This window comes from Coregonus lavaretus (assembly GCF_964263955.1).
Source record: "Coregonus lavaretus genome assembly, chromosome: 8".
Lineage (NCBI taxonomy): Eukaryota > Metazoa > Chordata > Actinopteri > Salmoniformes > Salmonidae > Coregonus > Coregonus lavaretus.
In genome coordinates this window covers 62,356,311-62,373,944 of record NC_139995.1, presented here as the reverse complement: position 1 = coordinate 62,373,944, position 17,634 = coordinate 62,356,311, and the positions used below count along the sequence as shown (strand labels likewise).

Genomic DNA, 17,634 nt, shown 5'->3' with positions numbered 1-17,634 from the left:
CAGATGTGCCAACCCAGACAAATGTACTAGAGCAGGACGTTGACGTTGGGGACTCGGCCCCAATCAAACAACATGCTTATTGAGTGAACCCTGAAAAGAGAGAGCAGCTCCGCAGGGAGGTGGAGTGCTTGAGCACGGCATTACACACCATGGCAACAGTATATTAGTACCTAAGGCGGATGAGTCTCTGCGGTTTTGTTTTCCGAAACTCAATGCCATAACTAAGTCGGACTCATACCATTTGCCCAGGGTTGACGATTGTGTGGGCCGTGTTGGCGCTGCTAAGTACGTTAGCAAGTTCGATCTGCTGAAAGGATATTGGCAGGTTCCTCTAACTGAGCGCACCAAAGAGTTGTCTGATTTTGTCACTCCTGATAGTTTGTTTTCCTTCCTTCTTCTCCCGTTCGGGTTACGAAATGCCAGAGCCACGTTTCACAGGCTCATGCACATCGTGCTACGTTGCCTAGAAAATGCTGCGGCATATATTTAGATGATGTGGTCGTATTTACAGTTGAAGTCGAAAGTTTACATACACCTTAGCCAAATACATTTAAACTCAGTTTTCCACAATTCCTGACATTTAATCCTAGTAAAAATTCCCTGTTTTAGGTCAGTTAGGATCACCACTTTATTTTAAGAATGTGAAATGTCAGAATAATAGTAGAGAGAATTATTTATTTCAGCTTTTATTTCTTTCATTACATTCCCAGTGGGTCAGAAGTTTACATACACTCAATTAGTATTTGGTAGCATTGCCTTTAAAATGTTTAACTTGGGTCAAACGTTTCAGGTAGCCTTACACAAGCTTCCCACACTACGTTGGGTGAATTTTGGCTAACTGAGTCAGATTTGTAGGCCTCCTTGCTCGCACACGCTTTTTCAGTTCTGCCCACAAATGTTCTATAGGATTGAGGTCAGGGCTTTGTGATGGCCACTCCAATACCTTGACTTTGTTGTCCTTAAGCCATTTTGCCACAACTTTGCAAGTATGCTTGGGGTCATTGTCCATTTGGAAGACCCATTTGCGACCAAGCTTTAACTTCCTGATTGATGTCTTGAGATGTTGCTTCAATATAGCCACATAATTTTCCTTCCTCATGATGCCATCTATTTTGTGAAGTGCACCAGTCCCTCCTGTAGCAAAGCACCCCCACAGCATGATGCTGCCACCCACGTGCTTCACGGTTGGGATGGTGTTCTTCGGCTTGCAAGCAACCCCCTTTTTCCTCCAAACATAACGATGGTCATTATGGCCAAACAGTTCTATTTTTGTTTCATCAGACCAGAGGACATTTCTCCAAAAAGTACGATCTTTGTTCCCATGTGCAGTTGCAAACTGTAGTCTGGCTTTTTTATGGCGGGTTTGGAGCAGTGGCTTCTTCCTTGCTGAGCGGCCTTTCAGGTTATGTTGATGTAGGACTCGTTTTACTGTGGATATAGATACTTTTCTACCTGTTTCCTCCAGCATCTTCACAAGGTCCTTTGCTGTTGTTCTGGGATTGATTTGCACTTTTCTCACCAAAGTACGTTCATCTCTAGGAGACAGAACGCGTCTCCTTCCTGAGCGGTATAACGGCTGTGTGGTCCCATGGTGTTTATACTTGCGTACTATTGTTTGTACAGATGAACGTGGTACCTTCAGCTCCCAAGGATGAACCAGACTTGTGGAGGTCTACAATTTCTTTTCTGAGGTCTTGGCTGATTTCTTTTGATTTTCCAATGAGGTCAAGCAAAGAGGCACTGAGTTTGAAGGTAGGCTTTGAAATACAACCACAGGTACACCTCCAAGTGACTCAAATGATGTCAATTAGCCTATCAGAAGCTTCTAAAGCCATGACATCATTTTCTGGAATTTTCCAAGCTGTGTAAAGGCACAGTCAACTCAGTCAAACCTCTGACCCACTAGAATTGTGATACAGTGAATTATAAGTGAAATAATCTGTCTGTAAACAATTGTTAGAAAAATGACTTGTGTCATGCATAAAGTAGATGTCCTAACCGACTCGCCAAAACTATAGTTTGTTAAGAATAAATTTGTGGAGTGGTTAAAAAATGAGTTTTAATGACTCCAACCTGAGTGTATGTAAACTTCCGACTGTATCACAACCTGGCCCCAACACCTTCAGGATATTGGGAGTCTGTTCGGGTGTTTCGCAGGTGCCAACCTGACAGTTAACCTGTCAAAGAGCTAAATTGCCTGACCAACAGTCAAATATCTCAGGAAGGTGCTGGGGCAAGAGGAATTTCGACCAGTCCTGGCAAAAGTGGAGGCCATCAATAACTGTCCAGTGCCAGCTTCTCTCCAGGCTTGTTGTAAGAGCTTTGATCAGTCTGAAAGCAGTTTTCCGTTGGAGTGACAGGACACTCCTCCGACGTCCGTCCTCTGACAGGACACACCTCCGATGTCCATCCTCTGACAGGACACTCCTCCGACGTCCGTCCTCTGACAGGACACTCCTCCGACGTCCGTCCTCTGACAGGACACTCCTCCGACGTCCGTCCTCTGACAGGACACTCCTCCGACGTCCGTCCTCTGACAGGACACTCCTCCGACGTCCGTCCTCTGACAGGACACTCCTCCGACGTCCATCCTCTGACAGGACACTCCTCCGACATCCATCCTCTGACAGGACACTCCTCCGATGTCCGTCCTCTGACAGGACACTCCTCCGACGTCCGTCCTCTGACAGGACACTCCTCCGACGTCCATCCTCTGACAGGACACTCCTCCGACGTCCATCCTCTGACAGGACACTCCTCCGACGTCCGTCCTCTGACAGGACACTCCTCCGACGTCCATCCTCTGACAGGACACTCCTCCGACGTCCGTCCTCTGACAGGACACTCCTCCGACGTCCATCCTCTGACAGGACACTCCTCCGACGTCCGTCCTCTGACAGGACACTCCTCCGACGTCCATCCTCTGACAGGACACTCCTCCGACTGTCAGGAGACTTTTGAGAAGACAAAGACCCTTTTGGTCTCTGCACCAGTGCTGCTCCGGATTCCGGTCGTCCATTTGCTTTGCATACCGATGCCAGCGATGTAGAAGCAGGGGCTGTGCTCCTACAGAAAGACAATAACAACGTTGAACAACCTGTAGGATACCTTTCAAAGAAATTGGCCTCATATCAAAAACACTACTCGACTATCGAGAAGGAGACGCTCACTTTGGTCCTGGCTCTTCAGCGCTTCTCTACCCCTCTGGTGGTCTATACCGATCATAACCCTCTCGTTTTCCTGCAAAAGATGAGGTCCACAAATCGCCAACTCCTTTGCTGGAGTCTTATATTGCAGGAGTTTCCCCTTGAAATCAGACACGTCCGTGGTAAGGAGAACTTGGTTGCTGACTGTCTTTCAAGGGTGGGCAGTCAATACGTTTGGTGTTTGGTGTTTAGCCAGTGTCAAGTTCTGCATGATTTCTGGCTGACCACAGCTCTGCCCAAACTTGAAAACGGCTTTATCCTTGATGAACGCAAAGGACAACTCAAAACTGTTCACTTTATGATTTTTTATTGTCATAAAGATGGAACAGAATAGGTTGATAACCTTCAAAACACACAAACAAAAACCCATGGATTAGTTACAAATAACTCTCAATTCCACTTTCTCAAAAATAAGCATAAACTAATGTTACTGAATCCTCAAACCTAACCAAACAATCATTTCATCATTTAGATTAACCTAGGATCATTGCAAGTTAATAATTAAATATCAATATCATAATTAAACATTTAACAATACACATGATTATAGTAACGTTACTGTCAAACAAAAGGGCATATAGAAGCATGAATTCACAACACATTCTGTCCTACCAGTTGCGTCTTTGGATGATCAGGAGCTGTGGTCATTGGTATCTCTTCTCAGGAATGAGTGAGAGCCAAGTAAGCTTTTACCAAACATTTCGATGCCATGCACATGCACTGCTTGTGGGTGCGCAGGTTAATATGGTCCCCAGAGCACTTCCTGGTGGTTGGTTTCAACAGCTCCGGTTGCATGGTTGCCCCCTGCAGGTCGGGAGTGCTTTGAGCACCCTGGGTGGATTTAGGCTTGAGTGCTCGGTATAGCTTGTAGTCAGGAATTGACACAACACCTCCCACTTGACCTCCTGGTTCTTCAACCCAAGGAGGTCACACAGACCTGTGATGTGTTGGATTCAGTTACTCTATTTTTGATCCTGTTGCTGCTGCTCTTCAACTGGAAGCAAGACAACTATCCGTCTGACATCCCTGTGAAGAACTGTTGCTGGTATCTTGATTGAATGTTTTTCCTCTTTGACCACAGCAAGCCTGCTGAGTGTGGTGTCTGGCCAGGTTACATCCTTTTGGGCTGCAAGGAAGAGATCCCTGAGTGCATCTTCACACTCCATGATGGTAAGTGTAGCTTTCTTGATTCTGGACTTGATCTCAAGAGCTGAAGGAATTTCCTTTTTCTTTGGCTTGCTTGTGGTGGTGGTCTTGGCTAGCATTTCTTTCCACCTTGTGGCAGCTCTCCACACCCAGGCAATGACTCTTGTCAACCTGGTTAAACTGCTGAACTTGCTGATGTTAAGGATATTCCCCACTGAATAACCAGAAGGTGGTCTTTGGACTTGGATTTGGTGCCCTCTTCCATTAGGGCTGCTTTGCAGGTCTTTACCTTTGTCAGAGGTTGGAGATATTGGTATACGTGGAGCATGTTGGATCTTTTTCCCCACCTGCGCTCGGGTCGGTGCTGCTGTAAAACATTTCCTTTGGAGCTTGTTTATGCCTTCTTTGGCATCTGCAGCGACTTCTTTGGCTGACTTTGTCGGCCAATCCTCTACAGGTCGTTTCAGAAACTCTGGGCCGTTCTGCCACACAGAGTTCTCTTTGAGGTCCTCTGGGGTTGCTCCTCTTGTCATGAGGTCAGCAATGTTTTGCTCACCTGGAATCCATCTCCAGTACTCAACTGATGTGGACTTCTGGATCTCTCCCACTCTGTTTGCAAAAAAGGTCTGGTACCCATAACTGTCCCTTTGGATTGCACCCAGCACAGTTTGACTATCTAACAGATGGATCCAACGTCCTACTTGCATCCGACTGTGCTTTCCAATGTATTTCCTGAGTCTTGCAGCGAACACAGCACCACAGACTTCAGCCTTCACTGGTTCTCCCTTTTGGTCAAGTGGTGTAAGCTTGGCTTTGGACTCAACAAGACGGACCAGGATGCCTTGCTCGGTCTCCCACCTGAAGTATGCCACTGCTCCATAACTCTGGTCGCTCCCATCTGAGAATGTTATTCCCCAGGGTTCTCCAATCCTTTTGACTGGAGTCAGGCTTCTATGGAAGGTAATTTGGTTGAGGTGTCTGTATTCCTCAAACAGGTGGATTGCTTCTCCTCTAAGTTTCTCAGACAGAGGTGTGTCCCATGTGTCTCTTGTTAGAGCTTTGCCTCCAGTTTCTTGGAATGCTTTTCTGACTAAAATGGCTCCTTTCTGTTTGGCAGGTGTTGCAAGGCCTATTGGTCATACAAACTAGCTACTTGGCTAAGCAGTTGCCTTCTGGTCAGTGGGTTTGGAGTTTTCATTCTCACTTCCTCTCCAACGAGATCTTGACTGATCCTCATCTTCTTTTGTCTCTTTGAGAAGTTTATCGAGGTCATGAGGTACAGTTTGTCTGATTCGACTAAATAACCAACTCCAAGGGCTCTGTTGTCTCCTTCTCTCACTTGGTTGGGGAGGATGAAGACTTCATCTGATGATGTTGGATGTTCTGATGTAGATGTTTGCCTCCCACTTTGGCCTGATCGGACCCACGGCTTGAGGAAGAATCCACCTGCCTTTAGGATTTCTTCGACTTTTTTGGTGGTTCCGTCTAGCTTTTCCAGGTCATTATGGGATGTCAGGATGTCATCTACGTAGGAATCCTCTTCAAGGACCCTCCGTTCCTCTTTCAGATGTGTGAACATGGGCAACTTCGCTGTTTCTCTCATGGCTAGTTGTGCGATACACCCTGCTGGTCGATCGCCCATGTTGACCCTGGTGATGGCATATTCCTCAATGCCCCCATCATCCCCGTCTCTCCAGAGGAATCTATGGAGGTGCATCTCCAGGTCTTCGAGCCACACAGAATTGTACATCTTTTTGATGTCGCCGAGAGCAGCATGGATTCCTCTCCTGAACCTTAGCAGTACCGCTCGAATAGGATTAAGTACCTCAGGCCCTTTCAGAAGAAGGTCATTCATGCTGCTTCCTCTAAACCTCTGGCTGCTGTTCCATACCAGTCGGACAGGTGTAGTTATAGAGTGTGGGTTCGGTGCTATCAAGTGACTGACGTACCATACTGGACCTTTCCAGTCGGCAATGGTCTTTCTAGTGAGTTTCTTTGCTGCCTTCCTTTCCACCATCTCATGAACTTGAGTTGTGTATGCTGCACGCCAATCTGGTTCTCTCTTGAGTTGTTTCTCCGTCCTCAGAAACGTGGCTTCCACTGCGCTTCTGTTGTTGGGCAGGGAACTTGGATCTTCAATCCAAGGGTATTTTGTGTCCCAGTGAGGCTCCTGACTATGCACATCTGACTCCACGTAACTGAGACCTTGCCTGATTATCTCAAGCTCTCTTTCTTCACTAAGAGTCATGTCTTTGCCTCCTGGTTGACAGTTACCACAACGACATCCTCCACACATGGGTTCACAGGCCGCACCAATGCTGTCCCACTTCCACCAGTCCAAGAACTCTTTGCCAATAACAGTGGTTTTAGTTTCAGCTCTAGATTCTTGCATCTCAGCAATTTCTTGATACTTTACTGCTGTGATTCTCATAGATCGTGCAAAATGAGTTTCAGAATTGTGCAGGGCCATGTCCACTACTTCACAGAGGTCTGGATGTGCTCCTCCAACGGTCTTTCCTAAAGGGCTCTCCCACAGGACAAGATCTCCTACTACCTTTACTCTCTGTGGAGCAAGTCTTCCTTCCCGGTGGCTTATGAGAAGCTCAACATGTTCTGGTCTGTGAAGGTCTTCCAGGTTGGTATCGGGGAAGAACTTCTTGAGGTGTTGTGCTTTGATTGCTCTGTGAACTTTTGCAATCTCATCCAACCCATAACAGATCAGCTCATGAGCTTTCTCCATGCCTCTTGGTGTCTTGACTCTCACCTTGAGTAAGTATCTTTTGGTCTTCACCTTCATGGCCATGCCTCCAACTCCATGGACGACTAGTGTGATCCTTTCACTTCGAAGCTTCAGTCTCCTGGCGGCTGTGTGAGTGATGTAGTTGGTGTCTGATGCTAAGTCAATGAGAGTTCCAATTTTCTGCCCTGCGTTAGTAGTTACTTCGAGAAGCATAAGAATAACTGGTCATTCACGTGTGCTTGAGTCCATTACCCCAGGAAGGCTTCCTCCAGTGCAGTGTGATTTTGCCATGTTGGTGAAAGCATTCCTGAATTTTTCTGCCACGTCCGGGGTGAGCTCACGTATTAATCTCTCTTGCTCCTCTGTGAATGTTTGCCTCCTGGTGCTGGGTTTTTCCACTTTCACGTATTCTTTCCTCTTAGCCCCTCCTTTAAGGCAGAGAAAGAAATGGTGATCCGAGGAGCTTCCTCTTTTGCAGTCTCTGTTTCTGCAAAGGTAAGTGTCCGTACATTCCTCATCCTCTCCATGACATCTGAGGCATCTTCTGCATGCTCCCAGTCTTTCGACAGCATTCAGCTTCTCACTAGGCTTTAGTTCTTTGAACTGCTTACAAAAGAAAATCTTCTCACGGTGCTTTTCATCTCCACACACAACGCATCCTCCCTTTCTCGTGGACCTTGTGGAAGCATACCGCTTCTCCGGGTACGTAGCTTTCTTTTCAGGGTTTTCACTTACACCCAACTGGTCTAGTTTCTCCAGTATGTCCTCTTGTGTCTTTAAAAATCTTAGAAGGCTGTCGAAGTGATTGTCAGGTGTGACTCCATTTCTTGGGTTGACCATGAATGTCAGCCAGTCCCTCTTCATGTTATCCGGCAGCTTGCTCTCTATGGATCTGATGACAAGGGGATTCTTTATGGCTCCACTGCTTTCGAGCTCCGTGAGGTCATTCAGGGCCTTTTCCACAGCTTGAATCAGGTCAATAACCTTCCTTGGTTGGTGTGACTTTAAAGGAGGGATCCTCTCCAGGTCCTCAATTATCTCCAAAGCAATTGTTGGCTTGTTTCCATACCGGTTTTGGAGTACTCTAAACATGTCTTCAGCACTGTTATTTGATGACAGGCGCAGGTCTCTACATATTCTCTCGTCCACACTGTCAAGAAGTTGAAACTTCTTCACCTCCACTGAACCAGTCGGCTCTCCCTGCTTTTGCAGGCTCTCCCAGTCTTTCCTCCATCTGTGGAAATTCCTCCTAAGCCCAGTGAATTTAGGTAGACTGGTTGGTTTTATTCTCACCACTGGTTGTGGGACTGCTCTTGGTTGAAGCTCTGTAGGTCTTCTGTCCTCTTCTGCAATTCTCTGTGCGATGAGGAATTCTGTTCTTTTGGCCTCGAGGTTACTGCCGAATATTCTCAGATCTTTTACTCTGCCTTTCAGATCTGCAGTCTCATCGTGTGGGACCCATTCTTCCCAGTCTTTCAGGCTTTTTCCATCTTTTTAGTGGGCTTCACAGTTGCGACTGGGTAGCTGGGGAAGGATCGGAGATATACATCCCTCACAATTCCCTTCTTGTCAGTGTTAACGTCAATAACTCTGGCAAGCCTGTACTGACCTCTCAAGGCGTTCTGGTCGGCCAGCCAGACGACATCTCCAATTGCCACATTCCTGTGAGCGGTGTGCCACTTGGTCCGGACAAACAGGTTTGGTCCGGCTAACTGACTCCATTTCCTCCAGAATCGGTCAACTTCTGTTTGGATGGTTCTTAATCTCTTGTAGGAGTAACCTTCAAAGTGAAAGGTCCCTGGATCTCCTCTGGGTCCGGTCCGTCCGAGTAGAAGTGAATTTGGGCTAATGTATTCTACACAGTCCTCTCTGCTCTGAGTCCTGGCATCAATAGGCCGCTCATTGGCAAGGTTGGAAGCCATATAAAGGAAAGTCTGAAATTCCCCCCATGTGAGGACTCCATTACCTCCCAGATTGTGTAAAGCCCGCTTCACAGTTCGGACAGCGGCTTCAGCAGCTCCGTTTCTGTGAGGTGAGTCTGCTGGATGGATCCTCCAGCTCCATTCTGTGCCATGCTTGGAAACGTCGTTTTCAAGCTTCGACTTCTCCAGCCGGTCCAGAAACATGTAGAGTTCTTTGAGGGCAGGTCTGGCTCCGACAAAGTTTTTTCCAGGATCCGACCACAATTTCCTTGGATGCCCTCTCAGTGCCGTAAATCTTTGGTAGGCTAACAGGAAGCCTTCAGCTGACTGGTCGCTGACAAGGTCTGTGTGCATAGCTCTTGACACCATGCAGCAAAAGACAATTCCCCACACCTTAAGTTTCACCTTCTTTCTCACCTCATCCTTCACTTCATAAGGTCCAAATAAGTCCACTGTGGTGTACTCAAAGGGATTGGCTGGTGTTATTCTCTCCGATGGAAGGTCACTCATGATCTGTTGGCATCTCCGGGCCTTAAGTTTCCTGCATGTCACACAGTTATCCACGATATTTTGAGCTAGTTTCCGGCCTCTTACCTCCCACGCTTTCCTTCTCATCCGGAGGAGTGTGCCTGCGATGTCTTCATGATTTGTCTTGTGGGCTTCTTGAGCTAGAAGGGAGGATACCCATGACGTGCAGGGCAAGATTGGTACTGCAGTTTTTTCTTCATTAAAGATTTGGAATCTTCCTCCACAGAAGCAGGGGCTGTGCTCCTACAGAAAGACAATAACAACGTTGAACAACCTGTAGGATACTTTTCAAAGAAATTGGCCTCATATCAAAAACACTACTCGACTATCGAGAAGGAGACGCTCACTTTGGTCCTGGCTCTTCAGCGCTTCTCTACCCCTCTGGTGGTCTATACCGATCATAACCCTCTCGTTTTCCTGCAAAAGATGAGGTCCACAAATCGCCAACTCCTTTGCTGGAGTCTTATATTGCAGGAGTTTCCCCTTGAAATCAGACACGTCCGTGGTAAGGAGAACTTGGTTGCTGACTGTCTTTCAAGGGTGGGCAGTCAATACGTTTGGTGTTTGGTGTTTAGCCAGTGGTGGGTGGGCAGTCAATACGTTTGGTGTTTGGTGTTTAGCCAGTGGTGGGTGGGCAGTCAATACGTTTGGTGTTTGGTGTTTAGCCAGTGTGTAGCCCTGGCTCACTATTTATTTTGACTGTACATTTTGCCTTTTTGGAGATGAGTTTTGATTTGTTTGGGCTTGTTCCAAGGGCATGGGAGTTATAAAAACATACCTTATTGTTGACAGCCAGTAGAGGCCATGTTTATTTTGGAGAAGTCGACGCATTTAAGTTGATCATGTTGTGAGATGGAAGTAGTTTTTTGTTGGTGGTGAGCAAACTTATCCAACAAAAATATAGGTTTTTGTTTTTCCATGTATGTTTTGAGGTTGGACTTATAGCTCATTAGCATGTAGGGCGCACCGATTGGTGTCACCTTGTTAGTCAGCATGTGTTACACCTGTGCTTGTTGCTATCTCGTTAGTGGGAAGGTCTTTCACCTGTGCTTGTTGCTATCTCGTTAGTGGGAAGGTCTTTCACCTGTGCTTGTTGCTATCTCGTTAGTGGGAAGGTCTTTCACCTGTGCTTGTTGCTATCTTGTTAGTGGGAAGGTCTTTCACCTCTGCTTGTTGCCGTCTCGTTAGTGGGAAGGTGTTTCACCTGTGCTTGTTGCCATCTCGTTAGTGGGGAGGTGTTTCACCTGTGCTGGCCCAGATTATATTTAAGAGTCGCTGGCCCAGTGCTCCAGTTGTCTTGATAGATGCAGAGGGTTAACACTTTTAGTTGTCTTGATCGGTAGAGCACGGCGCTTGTAACGCCAAGGTAGTGGGTTCGATCCCCGGGACCACCCATACACAAAAACAAAAATGTATGCACGCATGACTGTAAGTCGCTTTGGATAAAAGCGTCTGCTAAATGGCATATTATATATTATTATTATCGATGTGGAGGGTTAACACCTTTAGTTGTCTTGGTAGATGTGGAGGGTTAACACCTTTAGTTGTCTTGGTAGATGTGGAGGGTTAACACCTTTAGTTGTCTTGATAGATGCGGAGGGTTAACACCTTTAGTTGTCTTGATAGATGTGGAGGGTTAACACCTTTAGTTGTCTTGATAGATGTGGAGGGTTAACACCTTTAGTTGTCTTGATAGATGCGGAGGGTTAACACCTTTAGTTGTCTTGATAGATGTGGAGGGTTAACACCTTTAGTTGTCTTGATAGATGCGGAGGGTTAACACCTTTAGTTGTCTTGATAGATGCAGAGGGTTAACACCTTTAGTTGTCTTGATAGATGTGGAGGGTTAACACCTTTAGTTGTCTTGATAGATGCAGAGGGTTAACACCTTCAGTTGTCTTGATAGATGCAGAGGGTTAACACCTTCAGTTGTCTCCCTATTTTATTTATAGAAAAACATTCCTTTGTCTGATCTTCCATGGTTTTGTTTTGCTCTACCATTTTGTTTTGCTCCCTGTCTTTAGGTTTGGGGTTTTTATTTTGTTTGGCTGTTAGTGGGCAAATATAGTGGGTCTCATGGTGGGTGTCTTTTAGGTTCCAGGTGTTGTTGCTAGCCAACCTCCAGTGGACACCCCATGAGTGTCTTTCAGAACCCCTCCTAGAACCCGTACCTGTTTCGTTTTGGTTGTTGGTCAGTGACTTTGTTAGTTCCCGCTTCTGTTTGAGTGAAAGTTTTAGTTTTCCTGCTGGGGAACATACGTCTGCCTAGTTGCCACTAGGGGGCATTGTGACAACTAGCTAGAACCAGTCTAATGGAGAGGTTGGGGTCACAGGAGAGAGGGAGAGACAGGAGGGAAGTTAGCACAGAAGGGAGAGAGCAGTATACAGCTAGCATACTCCCACACTATCACAGCACTATACTAAATAGATACTATGGAGCAACGGGAGTCAGAACTGGCAGGATACTTCTGGTGTGGCGCAGTGGTCTAAGGCACTGTATCGCAGTGCTAGCTGTGCCACTAGAGATCCTGGTTCGAATCCAGGCTCTGTCATAGCCGGCCGTGACCGGGAGACCCATGGGGTGGCGCACAATTCGTCCAGGGTAGGGGAGGGAATGGCCGGCAGGGATGTAGCTCAGTTGGTAGAGCATGGCGTTTGCAATGCCAAGGTTGTGGGTTCGATTCCCACGGGGGGCCAGTATGAAAAATAAAAAAATAATGTATGCACTCACTAACTGTAAGTCGCTCTGGATAAGAGTGTCTGCTAAATGACTAAAATGTACAAAAAATGTGTTCTGTGAAAAAAGATTAGGTGATGAACTAAGAATAAGATGTGACTAGAGCACAGCGACGCCAGATCAGTCTGGCCAAACATTACCAGACTGCTATAGCAGTAGGTTGGGCTTTGATTCCCAAAACATCAAGTACTCTGATGAAAATCAACTTCTCTGCTAAACCAAAAGCAGAGAAGTAAATGTTAAGAGATTGAACATGTCAGAAGAACAGAGGCAGAGGGACTGAAGTCTGATCTAGACAGAGGACACTCAGGTTCATTCATCAAATGTGCTAACAGGGCAGTAGCTCAGCTGATGCTAACAGGGCAGTAGCTCAGCTGATGCTAACAGGGCAGTAGCTCAGCTGATGCTAACAGGGCAGTAGCTCAGCTGATGCTAACAGGGCAGTAGCTCAGCTGATGCTAACAGGGCAGTAGCTCAGCTGATGCTAACAGGGCAGTAGCTCAGCTGATGCTAACAGGGCAGTAGCTCAGCTGGTGCTAACAGGGCAGTAGCTCAGCTGATGCTAACAGGGCAGTAGCTCAGCTGGTGCTAACAGGGCAGTAGCTCAGCTGGTGCTAACAGGGCAGTAGCTCAGCTGGTGCTAACAGGGCAGTAGCTCAGCTGGTGCTAACAGGGCAGTAGCTCAGCTGATGCTAACAGGGCAGTAGCTCAGCTGATGCTAACAGGGCAGTAGCTCAGCTGATGCTAACAGGGCAGTAGCTCAGCTGATGCTAACAGGGCAGTAGCTCAGCTGATGCTAACAGGGCAGTAGCTCAGCTACCCGTTTCAGATAGAACAGGGGATGTGTGGCAACATTTTATAGGCTCTACCTGGATGAACAATAGAACATTAAGTAATGTCCGTTAGTCACCACATCCATCGGTCTCTAGTCCACACTGAGACCCTAGTAGTACTAGTAACTCTAGACGCCTTGTTAAACTGAGACTCGGGACAGACTGTACTTCACCTGACCAGTCACCTACAGCCGCTACTGGCCCAGAGGAGGAATCTGACTAGCTCTTCATTTCACACCTACATAAGGCTAGTAACATAGGACTAGGTAACATGTAACTAGGATACATCTGAAATGGCACCCTATTCCCTATATAGTAATGTCCTACCTTTGGTCCTATGAGAGGAATAGGGTGCCATTGCAGCCTTAAATTAGAGCACTAGGCAGGTTGGTGACAGGGTAGAGGCAGGTTGGTGACCTCTAGGATGGGACAGGGTAGAGGCAGGTTGGTGACCTCTAGGATGGGACAGGGCAGAGGCAGGTTGGTGACCTCTAGGATGGGACAGGGCAGAGGCAGGTTGGTGACCTCTAGGATGGGACAGGGCAGAGGCAGGTTGGTGACCTCTAGGATGGGACAGGGCAGAGGCAGGTTGGTGACCTCTAGGATGTCACAGGGTAGAGGCAGGTTGGTGACCTCTAGGATGGGACAGGGCAGAGGCAGGTTGGTGACCTCTAGGATGGGACAGGGCAGAGGCAGGTTGGTGACCTCTAGGATGTCACAGGGTAGAGGCAGGTTGGTGACCTCTAGGATGGGACAGGGCAGAGGCAGGTTGGTGACCTCTAGGATGTCACAGGGCAGAGGCAGGTTGGTGACCTCTAGGATGGGACAGGGCAGAGGCAGGTTGGTGACCTCTAGGATGGGACAGGGCAGAGGCAGGTTGGTGACCTCTAGGATGGGACAGGGCAGAGCACTAGGCAGGTTGGTGACCTCTAGGATGTCACAGGGCAGAGGCAGGTTGGTGACCTCTAGGATGTCACAGGGCAGAGGCAGGTTGGTGACCTCTAGGATGGGACAGGGCAGAGCACTAGGCAGGTTGGTGACCTCTAGGATGTCACAGGGCAGAGGCAGGTTGGTGACCTCTAGGATGGGACAGGGCAGAGCACTAGGCAGGTTGGTGACCTCTAGGATGTCACAGGGAAGTCCCCTGACCTCTAACCCCTTACCTGCGTCTGAGAGGTCTCGTAGCGAGCTGCTGAGGGCGCCCCTCTTTAGCCCCTCCCCCATGGCGTAGGTGTCATCCAGGCTGCCGCGACCCAATTGGCCGTTCCCAGAGTCCTTCTTCAGCCCTGAGCTCTGTGATAGGCTGGGATGGACCACGCCCTTCTGCTTCTCCAGCTCCGCTAGAGGGGGACACAGAGTCAGGTTAGATTACAGCTCTGTGATAGACTCTGGGACCTGTCAGTCAGCCCTGAGCTCTGTGATAGGGTGGGACGGACCACGCCCTTCTGCTTCTCCAGCTCCGCTAGAGGGGGACACAGAGTCAGGTTAGATTACAGCTCTGTGATAGACTCTGGGACCTGTCAGTCAGCCCTGAGCTCTGTGATAGGGTGGGACGGACCACGCCCTTCTGCTTCTCCAGCTTCATTATAGTGACATAATCAAGTCAAATTCACTTACAGAATCAAGTAACGTTAACTTATAGAATCAAATGAACTTACAGAATCAAATGAACTTATTTGGTATTTATTAGAATCCCCATTAGCCGCTGCAAAAGCATCAGCTACTCTTCCTGGGGTCCAGATGAAACACAACATAATACATAGTACAGAACATTATTAGTCAAGGACTGAAATACATACATTTAAAACATCACACATAGCCTACATATCAGTACATACACACACTATATAGGTCTAATAGATAGTACAGTGTATATTACAATACAAGATATATCAAATGGCTGTGTCTCTTCAGGCCCCTTTGTGCAGTCAGGTGTTATTTTATCTGGTTTTTTAACTGGTTTTATTGCTAGCTTGAGTTACCTGGGGTGGCAGAGAGCTCCATGTAGTCATGGCTCTATTTAATACTGCTAGCTTGAGTTACCTGGGGTGGCAGAGAGCTCCATGTAGTCATGGCTCTATTTAATACTGCTAGCTTGAGTTACCTGGGGTGGCAGAGAGCTCCATGTAGTCATGGCTCTATTTAATACTGCTAGCTGGAGTTACCTGGGGTGGCAGAGAGCTCCATGTAGTCATGGCTCTATTTAATACTGCTAGCTTGAGTTACCTGGGGTGGCAGAGAGCTCCATGTAGTCATGGCTCTATTTAATACTGCTAGCTGGAGTTACCTGGGGTGGCAGAGAGCTCCATGTAGTCATGGCTCTGTTTAATACTGCTAGCTGGAGTTACCTGGGGTGGCAGAGAGCTCCATGTAGTCATGGCTCTATTTAATACTGCTAGCTGGAGTTACCTGGGGTGGCAGAGAGCTCCATGTAGTCATGGCTCTATTTAATACTGCTAGCTGGAGTTACCTGGGGTGGCAGAGAGCTCCATGTAGTCATGGCTCTATTTAATACTGCTAGCTGGAGTTACCTGGGGTGGCAGAGAGCTCCATGTAGTCATGGCTCTATTTAATACTGCTAGCTGGAGTTACCTGGGGTGGCAGAGAGCTCCATGTAGTCATGGCTCTATTTAATACTGCTAGCTGGAGTTACCTGGGGTGGCAGAGAGCTCCATGTAGTCATGGCTCTATTTAATACTGCTAGCTTGAGTTACCTGGGGTGGCAGAGAGCTCCATGTAGTCATGGCTCTATTTAATACTGCTAGCTGGAGTTACCTGGGGTGGCAGAGAGCTCCATGTAGTCATGGCTCTATTTAATACTGCTAGCTGGAGTTACCTGGGGTGGCAGAGAGCTCCATGTAGTCATGGCTCTGTTTAATACTTTCCCAACATCTGTTCTAAACTTGGGGACTATGAAGAGACCTCTGGTGGCATGTCTTGTGTTGTACCGATGAGTATCCGAACTGTGTGCCAACTGCTTGAACAGACGGTTCGGTACCTTCAACACATCAATACCCCGCACAAAGACCAATAGTGATGGAGTCAAGCTCTCCTCAACTAAACCTCAAGACTGGGTTAGCACAAGGACACGCATTTTATCCTGTACTTCTTTAAGGCTTTGGCTCAGCAGGCTAACCCAGTCTTGAGGTTCAGTTTAAATCAAATGTTATTGGTCACATACACATATTTACCAGATGTTATTGCAGGTGTAGCGAAATGCTTGTGTTTCTAGCTCCAACAGCGCAGTAGTATCTAACAATTCACAACAATACACACACATCTAAAAGTAAAAGAATGGAATTAAGAAATATATAAATGTATATAAACTAGTAATGTCGGGGTGGCATTGACTAAATACAGTAGAATAGAATACAATATATACATATGAGATGAGTAAAGCAGTATGTAAACATTATTAAAGTGGCCAGTGATTCCATGTCTATGTATATAGGGCAGCAGCCTCTAAGGTGCAGGGTTGAGTAGCCGGGTGGTACCCGGCTAGCGATGGCTATTTAACAGTCTGATGGCCTTGAGATAGAAGCTGTTTTTCAGTCTCTCGGCCCAAGCTTTGATGCACCTGTACTGACCTCGCCTTCTGGATGATAGCGGGGTGAACAGGCCGTGGCTCGGGTGGTTGATGTCCTTGATGATCTTTTTGGCCTTCCTGTGACATCGGGTGCTGTAGGTGTCCTGGAGGGCAGGCAGCGTGCCCCCGGTGATGCGTTGGGCAGACCGCACCACCCTCTGGACAGCCCTGCGGTTGCGGGCGGTGCAGTTTCCGTACTAGGCGGTGATACAGCCCGACAGGATGCTCTCAATTGTGCATCTGTAAAGCCGAATTTCTTCAGCCTCTGTTGCGCCTTCTTCACCACACTGTCTGTGTGGGTGGACAATTTCAGATTGTCAGTGATGTGTACAGCGAGGAACTTGAAGCTTTCCACCTTCTCCACTGCGGTCCCGTCGATGTGGAAAGGAGCGTGCTCCCTCTGATGTTTCCTGAAGTCCAAAATCAGCTCCTTCGTTTTGTTGACGTTGAGAGAGAGGTTATTTTCCTGGCCCCACTCTGCCAGGGCCCTCACCTCCTCCCTGTAGGCGGTCTCGTCATTGTTGGTAATCAAGCCAACTACTGTTGTGTCATCTGCAAACTTGATGATTGAGTTGGAGGCGTGCTTGGCCACGCAGTCATGGGTGAACAGGGAGTACAGGAGGGGGCTGAGCACGCACCCTTGTGGGGCCCTAGTGTTGAGGATCAGCAAAGTGGAGATGTTGTTTCCTACCTTCACCACCTGGGGGCGGCCCGTCAGGAAGTCCAGGACCCAGTTGCACAGGGCGGGCAGTAAGCAAATTGTGGGTCTAGGGTGTCAGGTAAGGTAGAGGTGATATGATCCTTAACCAGCCTCTCAAAGCACTTCATGATGACAGAAGTGATTTCTAAGGGGCGATAGTCAATTAGTTCAGTTAACTTTGCTTTCTTGGGTACAGGAACAATGGTGGACATCTTGAAGCAAGTGTGGACAGCAGA

The 17,634-nt window shown here is 47.6% G+C and overlaps 1 protein-coding gene across 1 annotated transcript in view; it reads right to left on the bottom strand.

Annotated features, from left to right (window-relative positions):
* Window positions 1–17,634, bottom strand: part of iqsec1b (IQ motif and Sec7 domain ArfGEF 1b) — a gene marked incomplete at its 3' end in the record, with an annotated part of 95,737 nt that overhangs the window by 17,599 nt on the left and 60,504 nt on the right. The window contains exon 10 of the mRNA XM_084167758.1: window positions 14,276–14,452. Coding sequence (XP_084023884.1) covers window positions 14,276–14,452 — 177 coding nt within the window. The remainder of the gene's footprint in view (window positions 1–14,275; window positions 14,453–17,634) is intronic.